Below are 20,163 nucleotides of genomic sequence, written 5' to 3' on the forward strand. Positions count from 1 at the left end.
GCGTTCCGTCGCCCACCTAAGACAAGTCCATAGAGATAGAAGGTTTGATTTCGTCGCATCGCATCGCATCGCGTCGCCGTCGCGGGTTCGTCGCTCACGCAAGACGCGGCGTTAAAATAAACATGGTGGGAAATAAACATTAACTAAAAGCGGGTAGATTATATTTATTTGTCTACCCCGAACATTTATATAAATTAATATCGGGTAGTTTTGTGTTGTTTACATCTCCGGTGACATTTTGCTGGGACGTCAGTCTTCCGCGACCACGGCCAGTGCAACCTGGCCGAAACGTTGGGAAAAAAGGTAAAAATAATGTTAATTAATCGCGTTCGACCTGTATGTGACTTTAAATATGTGTACAAAGCGCGAGAACTTAAAGTGTTATATCATTAAACATCTTGATAAGGGATAAGGATAGGGATAGGGATAGGGATAGGGATAGGGATAGGGATAGCGATAGGGATAGCGATAGGGATAGCGATAGGGATAGCGATAGGGATAGCGATAGGGATAGGGATAGCGATAGGGATAGCGATAGGGATAGCGATAGGGATAGCGATAGCGATAGCGTTAGCGTTAGCGATAGCGACAGCGTTAGCGTTAGCGATAGCGATAGCGATAGCGATAGCGATAGGGATACGGATACGGATACGGATAATATGGGTATCGTTAGAGGGATACGGATAATCGGTCGGCGGTCTCTTACAATCAATGTGCTCTAAGACGATCGTTGTTTGCTTGCTTGAAGATTACGTTTGTGATAAGTATAAGCAAAATGTAAAAAATTGTAAGGGATAATAGAAAAAAGTACTTTTTACCCACCGATCATAGTGTCGAAATACGGGCTATGTGGGATGTTTATAAAGGTTTCCCCAGCGTATATAGAATTACCTACGCTGTGGTCGATGTGTAATATTTCTACAATCAATGCAAGCAAAAGTATTATGTGCAATCGAAATAATCGCAGATAAATATACCTACAGAGAAACCTAAGGATCCAAATGAAAATCTTAATGAATACTTTTATTACGCGGGCGAAGCCGCGGGTAAAAGCTAGTAATATTATAAATGCGAAAGTAACTCTGTCTGTCTGTCTGTCTGTCTGTCTGTCTGTCTGTCTGTCTGTCTGTCTGTCTGTCTGTCTGTCTGTCTGTCTGTTACGCTTTCCCGCTTAAACCACGCAACCGATTTTGATGAAATTTGGAACAGACAATCTTTAGACCCTGAGACAGAACATAGGCTACTTTTTATTTCGAAAAAAAGGGATGAAGGGTTTGAAAAAGAGGTTGAAAGTTTGTATGGGATTTCTTAATTTTAAAAGATAAAACCATGAAACTTTATATTTTAGCACTTGATAAGAAATCATTAAACATATATTTAAAGTCACATACAGGTCGAACGCCATTAATTAACATTATTTTTACCTTTAAAATAAACATGGTGGGAAATAAACATTAACTAAAAGCGGGTAGATTATATTTATTTGTCTACCCCGAACATTTATATAAATTATTATCGGGTAGTTTTGTGTTGTTTACATCTCCGGTGACATTTTGCTGGAACGTCAGTCTTCCGCGACCACGGCCAGTGCAACCTGGCCGAAACGTTGGGAAAAAAGGTAAAAATAATGTTAATTAATCGCGTTCGACCTGTATGTGACTTTAAATATGTGTACAAAGCGCGAGAACTTAAAGTGTTATATTATATCATTAAACATCTTGATAAGGGATAGGGATAGGGATACTGATAGCGATAGCGATAGCGATAGCGATAGCGTTAGCGATAGCGTTAGCGATAGCGATAGCGATAGCGATAGCGATAGCGATAGCGATAGCGATAGGGATACGGATACGGATACGGATACGGATACGGATACGGATACGGATACGGATACGGATACGGATACGGATAATATGGGTATCGTTAGACGGATACGGATAATCGGTCGGCGGTCTCTTACAATCAATGTGCTCTAAGACGATCGTTGTTTGCTTGCTTGAAGATTACGTTTGCGATAAGTATAAGCAAAATGTAAAAAATTGTAAGGGATAATAGAAAAAAGTACTTATTACCCACCGATCATAGTGTCGAAATACGGGCTATGTGGGATGTTTATAAAGGTTTCCCCAGCTTATATAGAATTACCTACGCTGTGGTCGATGTGTAATATTTCTACAATCATTTCAAGCAAAAGTATTATGTGCAATCGAAATAATCGCAGATAAATATACCTACAGAGAAACCTACGGTCCCTACGGATCCAAATGAAAATCTTAATGAATACTTTTATTACGCGGGCGAAGCCGCGGGTAAAAGCTAGTATCTACATAAGTCTGTACGTGCCTAGGTTACTAGGTACATATATGTATTTTGATTCCCAATAATCAGTATCATGTTTGCCAAATTTAAAGGTTATGCCGATATGGAAGTACTTATGGCTGTTTCTACAATTGTATGAGTCTCTCGCTGACCTCCTTTATCAAATTGATAATGATGTTTTTAAAACTCGTTTGAAACACTAATTTGCTTGACACCTACCAAAATACTTATTAATTGGCGTATAAAGTAAATATTTTATGGCGTATAGAGTAAAGAAAATAATAATTTGTGGAGTATTCACTTAAATAGAGACAGAAAGGCTTTCGCGGAGTAGGAAGTTGTCGTGAGTGAAACCCGGCGGCGCGGGCGCAATGCAAATGAAGATGCCGGGATGCTGGCCGACATTGTTTATTGAGAATATTCACACATTCTTGCTATATATCTATCTATAATGGCATAATCTTGCACAACATGTTTCACGAGTTGGCATAATGTGGAAAACCGAAAGTCCTATGGATTTACCTACCTAACAGGCCGATTCTAACTTTTGAATTCGATAAAAAAATGCTATGATTAAGATATGTCAGTGGTCAGTGTTAAAAAAGAAGTAAGTGAAAACCTTTTATATACTAACATTTCCGATTCATACCGTGTCTACAAATAATATTTGACATATAATCTTAAAATTAAAATCAAGCTGTAATTATTTTGACATGGCTTACATACGCTAGAGCGCCAGAGATAATAATTAGGACTATTAGGAGGCTACAATTAATGGAACAACAGTTTCAGACGGTGGCAGCGAACCGTTTAATATATGAGTTATGCTTCCTAATTCGTTATGACATGTAAGCACGCACTGAGCGTGGATTATTAGAGTTCAACGCTGAGAAGTAGGTATGAGTAATGGGCATGTGGTATGTGATGGAAGATCGTTGAGGTTCCCGAGAATCTCGGGAGCTGGAGGCGGCGGGCAGGATCAGGTGCAACGCACGCGGCGGGCCCGCGACGCTCGCGCCGGCGCCGCGCCGGGCACGGGCAGTGCCGCCGCGCGCGCCGACCGGCCCACGCGCACGCGAAAACGCTTTCGCGATACCGATCCAACTATCTCGATCAACAATTTCACATAAAACGCCTTTTGTAGCTAAGAAAGCTATGCCTTTCTATAAATACACTTAATTAGCGCGCGGTCGTGGTCCTTTGGTGTTTACTGTTTACCAATTAGTGGCAAATTTCGCATACCATGAAGGAACACTTATTTTGATCTTAAAACTGAGTAAGTTGAGATAAATGCTCACCATTGTATAAAAGCACTTACATTTTATAATAATAAATACAAGTTTATGTGCTGATCTGATGATTATTTGGTTACTTAAGTAAATGGGGCCTAACCACCAAAGTAATTCTTATCTCTATTAGGTACCTATTAGAAATAAATAGTTTCCAGTACAATTGATTATTTAAAGAATATTATTCAAACATAGTTATTCAAATTAGAGCTTTATCAAAAGACAGTATTCAAGGTGACAGCGATATTCGCTTATCACCAAAATTGAGGCACGATTACTTATTGCTGCCAAAGTGGATAAGTACGCGATAAGTCGGTGCCACTACTTCTCGTGTGTTCAGTGATCGATAAAACTTTGCCTTTAGGTCACGTACACTCCAACAGGTGTTCTCCTCGGTTAGTTGGAGATTATTATCTTTGTGAAGAGAAGTGCTTAATATTGTCTTTACTAGTTGTTAAATGTCGTTTATGTATTAGAAACGTAACTGCAACTCCTAACAACAATAACACCAGTTGCATTACAAGCCGGTTTAAATGGTTAGCAGAGACAACGTGCGCAATCCTCCTGCTAATGATTGTTAAGTGAAGAAAGCTTTACGTAAACTCGGCATAGCTGAGCTCGTGATGTGAATGTTACATGAATAGACTCTTGGACCCACTGTTTACTCCTGGTACCCTGGTTGCTCTTTGGACTTTAGTCAGTGAAAAATGTATCACAACGGGCGACTCGGCAGTAGTAGCAGCACCTCCACATCATCGGGAGGGTCTTCGGATCTGCGGGTAATTTTGAATATTATACATTACTGAATTATACAATACAATACAAATACTCTTTATTGCACACCTTGATAAAATACAACAATACAAAACAAGGAAGCAACACGAACAAAGGTAAACAACAGGCGGTCTTATCGCTAAAGAGCGATTTCTTCCAGACAACCTTAAGATAGCGTAAGGCGTAAGGTAGGTAGGTTATCTAATAATTTAATGTGCATCAAGATGAACTAATAAGTTCGCTTCTTAATTGCTTACTGGATCTTCTCTCAAAGGGTCATATTTGTAGGTTAATTAGTTAATAAATGATTTCCTACTACTTCTCAAAAATAATTATGAAGAAAATATGAACCATAAAATCGTACTATACAAATACACCAAGCACTTCAAGTGTAGAATATTGTGTCTGACCTCCTTGACATCAATTAAATTCCGTACTTTTACAAACGCGGTATATGTATCGGAACAATGTCAGCATTGATTGTGCGTGCCCTTACGGCGCGGGTCAAAGATTTCTAGACAATGATATAGAAGGGCCGCGAGCGTATGCGGACGGTACAGTCGAGTTCGTAAACATCTTTACAAACCAATATCACTAAATATGTATACACGGCCTTATTCTTATTGTCACAAAGAGTAAATAAATAAAATCAATAAATAAATATTAAAGGACATTCTTACACAGATTGACTGAGCCCCACGGTAAGCTCAAGATGGCTTGTGGTGCAGGTATTTACTCAGACAACGATATGTATAATATACAAATACCTATATACATAGAAAACATCCATGACCCAGGAACAAATATCTGTGCTCATCACACAAATAAATGCCCTTACCGGGATTCGAACCCGGGACCGCGGCGTAGCAGGCAGGGTCACTACGCGCTAGGCCAGACCGGTCGTCAATACGTATATTAAGTAGAGTTGTTAATATATTTTTGATATGTTGCTTAGTAAAGATGATTATAACGTACCGGTGCTATACCGCGGAGCAGCTCGTCTCGGCACATGTTCAGTTCAATACACTAAGCAGGTCGCCCGACGAACAAATAAAATGGCAAGACCACGATTTGACTTTGAAATACGCGGGTCAGGTGACACTTGACACTGCCAGGGTAGATGCTCTCTTGGGTTACATTCTTAGAATTGCGCATCGTAGTTTAAACTAGGTACTTAAGTACCTACTTAGGTTGTATGATAAATCATTATTCGTTTCAGAGTAAATACTATTTGATTTCACACAACTATTGCTGCATGTTATGCTTCACACTCACACCCAAAGTTACTTAACAAGATAATGGAATTTCATCAATCCGACAAGTTAAATCAATAAAATAAAATAAAATAAAATAACATCTAGTAATACGGGCTGAAACATGGAGAAGCTGTTAAAGATACCGCAATTCACTCCAAAGATGCGTGAGGGGCAGGGGACAGTACGGATCCAAAAATGGCAACAGTGATTCAAGTCTCTAGCATCCTGGAATGTGCTCGGCTCGCTCTGTCGCCCTTATAGCTCTCAGGTTTACCACTTGTTCATTAACGAACTAGATATAAATAGTGTAGTATTTAGAAATAAATAAATACTTAATTTGAATTAAAGCTGAATATTGCTTACTAAAAATTACATACCACACTACATTGTTAGATCTTGGAATTTGCGTAAATATATGGACCTGTTTCAGAAATATCTCAATGAATGTGAAAGCCGTTATGCTGAGGACCGAGGTGTTTTACCTTACCTGTCTCTTTGTCCGGAGGGTCCCGTTTGTAAAAAAAAAGAATAAAGATCTTTACGTATTTACTTAATCACTCAAAAACATAAATGCTTAACTAACCTAACTTTACATGAAACTATGTCTAATACGTCCAATAAATAAGACAATCAATAAAATAACAAAATTAATTCCGACTGGAGCTTAAATAAGTCTTGAGTTCGTAAACTGTTACCTAAGTACTTACATCGAAAATTAAATGGTAAGCACTTTATTAGTTTCTCATCTAAAATTGCACATTCTTATATAGATACACTTATCTAGGCTGCCGTTCGCGGCTCATTTGACAAGTTCATCAGTGTGATGCAAATTGCAGATTGCAGGGTGCGGGTGATATCTGTTCCGGTAGGCGGACGATATCTTAAATGTCACCTATTTTCCGGGTACGTTGCTTCTGCACAGGGGCGTATTTACCCTACGGCCATTCGGGCCATGGACCGGGGCGCCAAACTGCCAGGTGCGACATAGCAATACACAAGAAACAGAACGGCATAGTTACAGAGATACATATAAGCTTTTACGCAATAACAGTTCGTTACATCTGGTTTTTATTCCGACCCCCTTTCTACGTGTTTCAAAAACCATATATCACGTCAAAAGAAATGACAAAAAAAATTAAATCTTTGACTTCTGGGGCGGCGAAACTTTTACGGTCTTGGGCGCCAAATTTCCAAATACGCCCCTGCTTCTGCCGGAGATTAAGTACGGTGTCGACCGGTCTGGGCGACGCGAAGGCACGCTGACGCTACAAGCTCTACTTTACAGCTATCTACCTAATTCCTTCCTTGGACGTTAAAGCATTCTAGACACTTAGTGTCTTTATACTTAGTGTAATCGTAAGCAGTATAAATTTCCTTACGGGTCTTTTACGGACAACTCAACATAAACCACTGAGCAATAAGTTAAGCTGGATAGGTTTATTATACATATTAAATGTAAACATTTATTATATTTAGGTACCTACCTACTTATTATGGGTTAATAAATGCATTGACTTTATTTAATTCATTATCCAAGTTTGATTGATTTCGCTGATTTCTCTCGACTATTAGCTATGTTAGCAACATTTTATAAATTATTTTCACGTACTTACATCTTTCATTATTTATAATCGGCATCAGAAGCCAATTACCTAACTCGATTAAATATATTTTGATAAGCAAATCCAATGTCTGTGAACAAAAACAAACAAGATCTGCCGTTGATTTTTCCGAATTAATAAACATTTACGAACTCACCCAAACCGCGAGTCAGGAACAGTAACAATGCAAGGTCGTTTCGCTCGCTGGGGAATTTGGCCAGCTACAGGGTCAATCGATCTGGAAAGAGCGGCGAAGACGCGAAAGCATTTAAATATGAATAGGTGCATACAAATATTATAGAACATTAATTGACTAAGTCCCACGGTAAGCCCAAGATGGCTTGTATTGTAAGTATTCAGACAACTATATTACTAATACAACAGAAGAAAATATCCATGGCCCTAGAACGCATATTTACGCTCCTGACATAAAAGAAATGCCCTTACCCGGATTTAAAATCCAGGCTTAGCCTGCAAAGTCACTAAATTACTAGGCCAGACCGGGCCGGCCGTCATTTAAACACTTTAATACCATGAGTTCATGAGCGAGTAATAAACAAATGTATGATATAGATATACAGTTAGCAAGATAAATCCGCACCTAAAGATGGGAAGGCAGGCTGCAGCTGGTTATATTTATGTTCGCCGGCATTCTTTACGTCTGGCATTTGTTGATTGTGTTACTTTATTTGCATCATTACGAGGTGAAGCGATGGTATTTTTACAAATAACGATCAAAAACTGCTGAACGTAAGTACTTAAGATTTTATATGAACAATTTGAATATTGAAAAGTCACGATTAAGGGTTAAGTATGGAAAAAAATCACTCCACCGGCTCCACCCGATGACTGTAACTCCAAGCGATGATGGTGATATAAATGTTCCCTGCCTTCAGTGTTATTCAGCTAGATTGGATTTTAAAAAATAATGCTCGATATTGCAAAATTCATGCACATTTAATTCGTTATTCATATTTGCGTCGTCGGCAAAACTTAATTTATTTTTGTGTGAACTTGTTCATTTCGCAGGACTTTTTTCACCGATACGTTTACGTTAACTTTCTAGGTGTCGCTATACATAGAGGTAAGTACTAATACAAATTAAAATATATACATAGATAAAATCCACAACTCAGGATCAATCCACGTGTAGTTTTAATTGACCTTCTTTATGTTTGTATGATGCTATCAATGCGGTTTAAATATTTCAATAACACATCGAATATCTACCGCTGCTGATTGACCCGGAACTGATCAATGGTCTTATCGATATCTATCTATTGCGATTGGCTATAAATACTTATTTCTGTTAATGAAGTAATGCACTTGTATACCTTATGTAGTACTTGTATACTTAGTAGGTTTGTGAGGCGTTTTAGGATGACATGGGAGAATTGGAAGATGCAGCCGATGCAAGTATTTGCATTTGCATTATGTATTTTGTGTTGTTTAAAGCAACTAGCCATGTTGTCCAATACACTGAAGTAGGTAACGGTTAAAAATCTGGGAATTCCCTGGCGATCTAAAACTAAATATCCTACATCATTATACCTTTTTATTATGAACCGCATGTAATTCTTTTATTTGTATAAGTCTTTCAGTCTTGACGTTTGTATCGGTAAAGCAACACTAATCACTTTAGAACAGGCGTATTTTTTGCTCGTTCACATCACGATTTCGACGCCAGGGACATGGATTATAAAAACACGATAATCGATTTCTTGTTAGCAATAACGTTTCTGATTGACACTGAACACATTCCCGCTGTATTATTATCTAATAGCTTTGAAGAATCGACTTTTCCTCTTGTGACGAAATAGTTTTTACTCGGAAGCTGTATTATCTGAACTTCTATAAACATATGAGTTCTCATGTTTAATGACGTATCATTTATGTTAACAAAACTAATCGGATTATAATTGGCGTGATTACCATATTTTTTGGGCAATCTACTGAAATTGATCTTGCTAAATGAGCATCGTAAAACTGTTAGCCCGAGCACCGGAGCGTAATATGTAATGCTGCAGAATAGTGTAAATAAAGATTTAACGCAGATGACAATAAAATTGCCCGTACCTTCTGTATAATATTCCCATGAGCTGAATATACGAATTTCATAACCTAACTGTCTGTGTCTTTTGAAACACATATGTCATAATTAAATTTTAATGGCTCATAATGGGTTGTTTTGGAATGTTGTTACAGAGGTTTCATCCGAATTGAAAACAGAATTGTGTATAAATATCCATACCTCCCTAAATTATTTGTTACAAGAATATGATACCTACTTGAATAATATTTGATTAGCAGCGCTACGCAGCGTTTAACAATACTTTAAGCGGAATTTAAATAAACCCATTACAAGTTAAAGCTGTCTTCTTGCACGCAAACGGGTAGGTACTTCTTTTGCATTTTGTTTTCACTTAAAGTATTTCGTCGTACCCTTCTCGATTTATCGGGACAGGCCGAGGAAGTGAACGTACGGACGTGTCGGCATCTGCGTGGTTTACACTTTAATTTGTAAAGACAGCCGATGTCATCTCGAGGGGATATTAAGCCGTAACTGGAGAATGGTCGAGGAAACTCGCACATTCCGCTCAACCATATTTAGTACTCGTAGGTATTATTTAAGGTATTTTTTAATACCATCTCCGTTTTTTTTAACCAGTTCTAGATAAGCTGGTTCTAAAATATGTTTCACGTTTGTCTCGTTAAAATTAATTGTTATTAATGCGGAACGAGCGTGGACGCGGGAAGCAAAATAATGTCCTTTAATTAAAAGACAAAACGAATCGAAAATATCGCTAGCAACATTTATAAAATTCAGTTACATATTTGTCTGTAATGTTGTGGTTAGAAATTATGAATAAATTTATTGATAAATTCGCCATGCACTTTTGCAGCTCAGTAAATATTATTCGACATTCTTGCTATTGCTACACTACACAGATTGACTGACTCTCAAGATTAGCCCAAAAGGGCTTGTTTTGTAAATAGAATGAATAAATTTTGCATTATAGCTGGCAATTTATAAACTTAGCCCCACAGTCAAAACTTTGATCACTTAACTTAATAGTAATTAGTACTTAGGTACTTTTTAAGTAATAGATTTTATTTTCTTCTGATATGTTTTTGCGCGATTATATAAGAGAATGTTTCGAAATTGGTTTGTCAGAATGAGAATCAGAGGACTGCAGCACTGCTGCCATATAATTAATACCAGCATGGTACAAATTGTGCCGACTGCCGACGCGTGATATGACAAGCCGACGGAAATGAAAATTATACGTCCGCTTTAATTACAGACAATATGACGACTGTATTACATAAAACACGTAACGGGGTGCCGTTATATGAAGCGGTGGCTTGATGTGTGATCTTAATAATAAGTCTGAACTGAAATTCCTTCGACAGAATTAAAATGTAGCTACTATTACTTGAGTCTCAAATCTATTTAATTTAAACTTCTAATCTATCTATTTTAAATTTTTATTATCTTATAAAGTGTTCTAAATATTAAAAAAAATATCATCTGGGTCTCAGTAAGTTTTTCGTTTTCATACACCTTTGTTTGGGCGTTTGTCAAAAGTCATGAATTTTAGCTGGGCAAGAATAAATAAGAGGAGCACAAAATAAATAATAAATAGTATTACCCTAGCCTAGATAGCTAATACCGCTTGCATAAATTCAAGTCTGTGATTCGTCATTCGTCAATAGCGCTCTGATTTACCCGCCTCGCCTCGTGCCATGTGTAACCGGCAAAGCTTCAAGAACTATGAAAATAAACTGGCCGGTATTAACTTCGCGATTTCCTGATCGACCTAATAAACAATCAGTAAGTGGGGGTCTGCAGTCGATCAACAGTAATGGGGCCGGCCGAATGCCTCGTGGGACTAGGAGTGGTTCTTAAATAGGTTTATTTTACCGGCAATGCGGCAGACAACAACCGAAGTCAAGAATACAATCCTTGACGATTTGTATCGTGTCGTAGTTATCTCTTTCTAACACTTTCATATTGGTGCGACAGAGCCAGTTACGTGTCGTTTACCACAGAGCGTCAACGATTGTATTTTTGGCTAGAGGCCCTGAAGTGCCTGAAAGCAGGTATTTTAATACAAGGAATGCATTTTCTTGCACTCGTATCTTTAGCGAGTAGAAACTTTAATCCATTTCGTTTCTTAAAGTCACTAAGAAGATAATTATGTACTTAAAGCAAAAATACAAGGTGCTTTTATTATGGTGTCATTTTTTCAAATGTTTTTAACTTTTTACTTAAAAGAAAAATTTGCATTAGGGGACCACCCAACAGCCAGCATGAAAAGTAAGGACTGTTGAAAATAAGATATTAACCCTTATAAATGCATGAATTTTTCTTTTAACAAGATATATAGAAAAATAATAAAAAAAAAATTTTATACCGATTTTAATACTAAATCAGTGTTAGAAGTTAAATAGGCCAAAACTTATTTATATAAATATATAATTATTGGCAAGTTTTATTTGTAAAGTTTTACTACTATTAGAAAGGTACACTAGTTGTGAAAGCCCCATGATAAAATGTTTAAACATAAATTAATTACTAACTCCGAGTAAATCTGCCTAAATCACATACTATAAATCGCCATCATCCTGTTTTTTTCACACTTTTCCGCCATTGGTCTTTATCCTTAAATAATAAATCATAATATTGTTTAATTTATTTAATTATCTATTAAATCAGCAATTCCCGTCAACTTTGTACAATGCCACGTCAGCAAATTTTAATTGATCCTATTTTGTTACCAACATTTAGTAATATTATTCGACTTTTGTAAGATATATACAGGATAATTTTTATAATTAAGAAAATATAGATACTAGAGAACCTTAATGACGAAATAAAACTTAATAAAATCTCAATTCATCAAGAAAATCTTGGTAACAAAATAGGAATTAATAAAAACAAATTTAACTTTTCCCTTAATTTTTGTACAAACTTTTCGAGAACTGCTGAAATAATAATAAATACTGAATAATAATTAAGTTATAAATGTGATTTTGGATAGCTACATATTGAGCCACAGGCCATCAAATATATGATGCATATATATACGTCACCATGCATTTAAGGGTTAACAATTTAACATTACATCAAAACCTTAAATAATTATAATCACATTTAAAATCTCGAGCTTTCTTCAGAGATTCCACGCCCATCGGGATTATAGTTTGGCTCTGCCTCTTAGTAATAATTTAATCCGAATTGCCCTTATTATGTACTTAAAGTAGGCAGGTAATTGAATTATCTTTTCGACACTGTTAACAAATTGTACAAAATTGTAGTAAATGGTAGTATTCATCGACAGACGAGGCGGGTAAATAAGGCAAATGATCCAAGGATAGACTTAATGATTCCATCCTAGGAAATATAATCATGGAACGAACCGAATTGGTAATTAAACATAAATACACGTTACTGCGGTACCGTTACCCATCATTAAGCGTTTAAATTCAATTTATGAATAAAGCAATGGGCTTTGAACCCACACACAGCGCGCCAAACCGGCGTAGTGGCATAGTAAACATTTGGTATTGGGCAATACGAGTATAGATAAGTACTGTCACTTTCTACTAGGAAGGGCGTTTCATTAAGTTCACACCTTATCTTCGTTAAGAGAAAAGGGGGCGATCGATTCTCCATACAAACATAATCCTCGTTTTCCTCTTTGGTTGCTAAATACTTTACTAGTGTGAGAACAGTGATAAGTGGTACTTTATGTGCCTATGTCGAAAATTAAAAAGGCTATATTATGTACTGAAAAACGTCATACAATACACGTACGAAGAGCAAATTCATACCTCGTGTCGATTTAGTTTTATTTATAGATAAATGAAAAACTGAAAAAGAAGTATCTCACGATTTTTTTATGCTCATAGAGTCTGATCGGAAAGAGGAGAGTCGTGGAATGTATTAGACCCCATTGCCCTGTTTATCAAATATTACAAGTCTACAAGTTCACAAGTTACACGTTACAAGAAAAATTTCACAAGTACGTGTAAATCATGTTCATCAAAAAAAACCTACAAGGATTGTAAAATTACACACTTGTAAATTTTTACTTGTAATTCTTGTGATTCTAAAATCAAATTAATGTACCGCCACCATGTTCTTTCCCCGCCATGTCACTTTTTTTTGTTTATAAATGGTTGTGGACTAGTTAAATACATGGCTGAATAGTATAACGTCTGTGCCTAACATATAAAAAAAAAATACGAATTCCCTTTTCCCACGTGTAACATACGAAATTTTCCGGCACATGGCCATTAAAATTTTTGACATAGTCACGTATGAGCTAATTGATATCATCATCATCCTCCTTGCGTTATCCCGGCATTTGCCGTGGCTCATGGAGGCTGGGGTCCGCTATGACAACTAATCCCAAGATTTGGCGTAGGCACTAGTTTTTACTAAAGTGACTGCCATATGACCTTCCAACCTGAACTAGACCTTATTGGAATTAGTGAGCGTATTGATATTTATAATTCGACAAATGCTATTCGTTAGAAGCGGAATTTTAAAATGATATTTTCACATCACTCAAGGGAAAGGCTACTTTTTTCTCTGTGAGGAGGGAGCAAAATTGCACTTTTCGTTCAAGGACTTCATGTTGTCAGTATATAATATTAACAAAATTTCCACCTTTTGTTAACACTTGAATCCCTCTCTATGCTCAGGATTCAATTTACGCTCTCGCTGTAAATAATTATGTAATTTTGCTCCCTAACATTATATTTTTTATTGTATGAACATGACTATTATAAATCTGGTTGGCGCTAATATTAATATTTGACATTTTAAAACATATCAAGCTAAGAAGGCCACAAAACTGAGGTTCAAAAGTCTTAATCATTTAGACTCTACACATTTTTCTTTGAAATAAAAAATGTGAGTGTGCTAATCGATAAAATTCATATGAATATACACCTACCAACCGAAAGACACTAGCACACAGCTGTGAACTTGTAATAAATATGACGGAATAGAGGGTCTCCATTCATTCACATATTTATATACAATTTACAAAAATATTTATCTAGGACATTTTCTCATTGGAATTAAATATTATAATTATTATTTACAAAAAGTGACATATAATTCTATTTTATTCGTATTATATTATGATAATTTATGATATTAATTGCATAGTAGGTATATAATTTTATTTCATTCGGTCATATATTCAGAAACGGAATAGTAGGCCTTCTGCAACAAAAATGATTTTAGTTTTAGAGTGAAGCCTAAATATGTGTTCGTATTTTTGATGTTGACAGGAATTTTGTTATATAGCTTGGGACCTAGTACATGCAAACTATTTGCAGTTTTCGCTAGACGACAGCTTGGCACGTCCAGGTCGTGTTGTCTGCTCTCATGATATCGATCACTTTTCCATTTTTTCCGTGTAAAGGACTCAAGATTCTGCCGAACGTACTTAGCAACCTCTAAAATGAAAATAGATGGTAGTGTTAATATTTTTAGATCTATGAATAGTTGCTGAGCTGGTGTCTCTGGAGCGACACGTGCCATTTTTCGAATTATTTTTTTTTGTATGATAAATGGACGGTCTCTGTCAGCCGCCAACCCCCATAGATCCACGCCATATGTTAATACGGAATAACAATACGCATTATAAGCAATTAATAGATTTTCCCTTGACAGTATGGGCATTAGTCTAGAAATTATATAATAGGCAGAATTGAGTTTTTTACATAAGTATCCTATCAATATGAAGTTGCCACTTTAGACTACAATCAAAAGTGAAACCTAAAAATTGGGCATGCTCTACAATGGGGATTGTAATATTCCCCACAAGCACTGAATCGGTGTCAGCAGGTTTGTAACTTTGCCTTAAATTAAACTCCACTAGGCTCGTTTTTAGGGTTCCGTAGTCAACTAGGAACCCTTATAGTTTCGCCATGTCTGTCTGTCCGTCCGTCCGTCCGTCCGTCCGTCCGTCCGTCCGTCCGTCCGTCCGTCCGTCCGCGGATAATCTCAGTAACCGTTAGCACTAGAAAGCTGAAATTTGGTACCAATATGTATATCAATCACTCCGACAAAGTGCAAAAATAAAAAATGGAAAAAAATGTTTTATTAGGGTACCCCCCCTACATGTAAAGTGGGGGCTGATATTTTTTTTCATTCCAACCCCAACATGTGATATATTGTTGGATAGGTATTTAAAAATAAATAAGGGTTTACTAAGGTCATTTTTTGATAATATTAATAGTTTCGGAAATAATCGCTCTTAAAGGAAAAAAAGTGCGTCCCCCCTCTAACTTTTGAACCATATGTTTAAAAAATATGAAAAAATCACCAAAGTAGAACTTTGTAAAGACTTTCTAGGAAAATTGTTTTGAACTTGATAGGTTCAGTAGTTTTTGAGAAAAATACGAAAAACTACGGAACCCTACACTGAGCGTGGCCCGACACGCTCTTGGCCGGTTTTTTTCTAGATTCAGGACCATTCCATTAAATGTGAACCATTCCGAGAGGCTACAAATAATATTGCGCACGTTGATCAGCAGTTGGTCTCTGCTATCAGCATTTATGATTGCACAGATATCATCCGCATACATCACGAAGTCTACTATAGGCGAGAGAAATGGCAAATCATTCATCAGGATTAGAAAGATATTATTTCCAATATTTGACCCTTGCGGTACAGACCTGTCACCTATGGGGACGAGAGTCGACTTCTTGTTATTCACGTCCGTCGACTGCTGCCTGTCACACAAGAAGGAATTGAGCAACTTAAGTAACTTAAGTAACCGAGAGGGAGTTGGCGGCACTTTCAGCGGGGAGCGAGGGTGGCCATACTGTACGATAGTACTCTTTATTATACTGTGCTTCTAGACAAGTCTTATATGAGTACCAATGTGGTAGGGGATAGTGAAAAAATAAGATCAGATCCCTCAGATCAGAGGCAACTATGGATCGTCAGTATCTAACATACTTTTCACTTCTCCTCAACGACCTACCGGTTGCGATACAGGCTGCCAACATTTTAATGTACGCCGATGATGTTGCTGCTATAGTTACTGCACCAACGTCTGAAAGTCTTCAGCGAGCCTTGAATAAAACGACAACTCAGCTGTCTTACGTCGTGTCTTGCGTGGGCGACGGTCGCGCGACCGTCGCCGTCGCGTCTCATCGCATCGTCTACTTCCATATCGATAAGGTTTGAATTCGTATGCGTCGCATCACCGTCGCGCGAGCATCGCGCGACCGTCGCCAACGCCAGCCACGGTGTCAATGGTTCGCATGAAATGGCTTAGCTTTAAATCTCAAAAAGACTTAGAAGTAACCCGGACATCCTATTTTGCCACTGTCCATTCATTAATACAGTACGGTGCGGGGCTCTGGGGACGTTGTGCTGAATGGGAGAGGGTCTTTCGCTTTCAGAAACGAGCTATCAGAATCGTTGCTCAGGTACCTGTAGACACCCCGGCCAAAGAATAATCTTAATTCTTATTTTATAATGAATAATCTTTTCAATTTAAGATTAGCAGTTAAGTATATTATAAATGCATGCACGTTTCTTAGAAATAAACAGATTAAATTTTTTTTTTTTTTTTTTTTTTTTTAAGAACTCCGTGGCCACTCGAATCATTTAGCCACATTTTGAAATAAAACCTAATTAAAAACACCTACCAACCGACACTTGTGAACTTGTAATACGGAATAGAGGGTCTCCGGACACTCTAAGTTTTTTGCGTCATTTTTTACAAGTTGTAACTTACAAGTAATATTTTGATAAACAAAATCACGAATAAACGTGTAAAAATATACTTGTAAAATTAAAAACGTCACTTGTAACTTGTAGTCTACAAGTGAAGTTTTGATAAACACTTTCTTGTAATAATGAATAATTTTACAGGCAAAATGCTTGTAATACAAGGCTTGTAAGTTTTGATAAACAGGGCAACTCAGAGCCTCAACGATTGTATTTTTGGCTAGAGGTCTCGAAGTGCCTGAAAGCAGGTCTTTTAATACAAGAAATTTTAATACGGAGACTGGAACAGACTATATTTTTTTGTCATGTATAATTTAGTTTTATATTGTCTAAAAATATTTCTCATAATTTAAATAATCAGGGAGGAAATTGAGAATTACAGTTGTATGGATAACCTAGATATCGTCCTATATCCTCTTAGAGTGCCATTCCCCGTAATGATAATATACAGCGTGGTCTCTCATTTCGGTGAATGTTATTAGTGGTGCCATTTGTAAATGTCCGGCCGTGAGAGATGTCCGTAATACGTTACGACCACATTTCTATCTTGTAGTTACGCTTTTCTCATTGTTAGTGGCCAATCGTAGGCCGTTCAAGTTCACACTATTGCTTCATCGGCTAATAGATCGAAGTAAGCTGCTGTTAAATATATATGTATCTTTGATTCTAACTGTACATTGTAAATTTGTGGTACAGTCTGAGTTACCATCTTGCTGTCAGCTATGTGACCCTAAGGGTCTTTATATTGTTTGCAGTTTGCAGATGGAATTTCAGATGAAACATCCATATTTTGCTCTTAAAGCATGAGGAGTAAATACCCTTCTGTGTGAAATGCAACATGTCGATTTCGTTGCATTATTTCAGCATCAAATTTTTGTTTAAATAATCCTTAAAGGTCCTTATTTTTTACATCGAATGTGGTAATGGTAACTTTGTGGCCTCCATCTAAAACATCGACGGGATAAGAATGTACCGCACTTCAGATTTTTCACAACCCTTCACACATGAAAGGTTCAGCTCCGCCTTTCTGCTTTCATACATGAAAATCCTGGAAAATCAACGGATAAAAACTCAGTTCCACCGAGACGTGGAAATTTAATTGGTAGATATGTATTGGTGGAAAATATTTTCCATTTCCGAACGGTTCGGTGTAGAGCGAGCAGCAATTACCTACCGTGTTGTAGCTCGCTGAACGCGAGCCCGATTACTAATCGACTTTTATTAGTTTGCTGCTGGCAATATCTACTATGTACATGGCGTTCCTGATGTATCTGTTTGACGTATAATTTCTAATTTAGTCGTCAATGAATACGTTAGTATCTGTAAAAGATTACCATAAGAGAAGAATACAGCCTGGCTAAAAAGAATACATAGGGGCGCCACCGTCTATGTAAACCGCAAGTGGCAACTATTTTGACACTTCTGTTTGAGAAAAGTAAGAGTTCCTATTATAAATAAATAAAAAATCTACTTTTTTTTGCCAAGCTGTACCTATGTATGTACCTACACGTAATAAAATAAGATAAATAAGTAATTTTGCTTTAAATTAATCACGTTGAGATCGGCACAAGCGTAATGGCCCTCCCAGTTTCTCTTCTATTGCTGTAAAGTAAATTTTCTGCATTTTCTCCATGATGGATATTATTACGTCATTAGCAGGAACTGCAGGAACCTTTCACCATCATCTATATTTACGGAAATACCTGTATGAAATATATCATTATCTATTATACACGGGTACTGTGCCTAACCGGCTACATACCTATTTGGTATTTCTAAAGCTGAAAATCAAGTCCATAATTTGCATTAAAACAAACTGGTGGTCAGCAACGGCATTCGCGATACCGTACAACAACGTACTGTTTACCATAAACAATGTGTTTTTCAATATGCATAAATTTCCCGAAGTTTCACCTACAGAGCGGACGGCGAGTAATGTCGGCCCATAATGTACCGAGCGACTAGCGAATGCCAAGCACCTGCGAATACTATAATTTATTCTGAATATGCCTTTAGAAATTCTCCCGCAGATTCCGTGAAGGATGTGTTGGATATAAATCTCGGGCCCGGTGATGCAGTGATTGCTTATAAACCGGTTGTTTACTTATTATTCTACCTACAAGAAACTCTGAATTGAGTCAAACGGTTATAGAGAGTCGCTTCTAGCCAAATAGGAAAATGTAGAATAATAATACTGTTAGTTTTTTGTTTCTTTTAAACTGTGATGATGCAATTTGTATGTAGATTTAAGTGAAGTTATTGGAGAGGTGGTTGATATCAACATAAACGATATACGAGAACGCTGTAACATAAAACCATAGAGCACGGCATTATGACTAATGGAGAGATATCGCGATAATAGACAATAGCTACAAATTGCAGCCCTTGGGCGGACTGATTTGCGCACGCGCTGCCTAGCCGTGTATCCTCATGGTTGCGCGAGCAGGGCGAGTTAGGTTCCAGAGTGAACTAGTGGAATTCATGAATATAAATTCATTATCGAAGAGTGCTTTTATAATGGGGTGTCCTGCCATTTCGCCAAAAAACGTTTCGTCAAATTTCATTTCCCAATAATCATATCGCAATAGTTTTACTTCCCAAATGTTTGTTTGGCTAAGGTATGTTTCCCAATGAATTTGTTTGGTCAAATTATCATGTGGCACAATTTTACTTAGTCAAATTTCATTTAGACAAAACTTTATTTCACAAACGTTTTTAATGGCAAAACTTATATCCCAAAAACATGTTTGGTCAACATTTCAGATCGCAAATTTCGAAAATATTTAGAAATTTGCAGTTTCATTTCTACGGGATCCATTTAATTTACCGAAGATTTTTTTGCCAAATTTCATTTCTCAAACAAATTTTGCCAACTAGGTACACATTTGTCAAATCAATCTTTCCCATATTAACATAACAAACTTAAATGTCAATTTGCGATAAGTTGTTTTGCCAAAGGTTTATTTGGGAAATGATAATTTGGGAATAATAGTTTGGGATGTGAAACTTTGGGAAACGTTTTTTGGCGAATCGTCAGTAAACCTTATAATGGTTTACCTCTTGCAGATATCAACTAGTTAAAGTAATTATAGTACCTGAAGCTTACAAGGAAACTTCACTTCATAACTGATGACTAATACACATCATTGTTATA

At 36.9% G+C, this 20,163-nt stretch overlaps 1 protein-coding gene across 7 annotated transcripts in view; it reads left to right on the forward strand.

Moving 5' to 3' along the window:
- The window catches only part of LOC125227284 (tensin-1), a 155,436-nt gene that overhangs the window by 49,695 nt on the left and 85,578 nt on the right, over nt 1-20,163 (forward strand). Inside the window, exons 1-2 of one of the 7 annotated variants that reach the window (XM_048131552.1) lie at nt 3,385-3,595; nt 4,085-4,387. The exons of 4 other annotated variants lie outside the window; for them this stretch is intronic. In XM_048131552.1, the coding sequence (XP_047987509.1) occupies nt 4,316-4,387 (72 nt within the window). In that variant the 5' untranslated portion in view covers nt 3,385-3,595; nt 4,085-4,315. Of the gene's footprint in view, nt 1-3,384; nt 3,596-3,947; nt 4,388-20,163 lie in introns of those variants that run through there. 2 more of the 7 variants (XM_048131553.1, XM_048131551.1) reach the window with 2 other exon arrangements.

This window comes from Leguminivora glycinivorella, chromosome 6, assembly GCF_023078275.1.
Source record: "Leguminivora glycinivorella isolate SPB_JAAS2020 chromosome 6, LegGlyc_1.1, whole genome shotgun sequence".
NCBI lineage: Eukaryota > Metazoa > Arthropoda > Insecta > Lepidoptera > Tortricidae > Leguminivora > Leguminivora glycinivorella.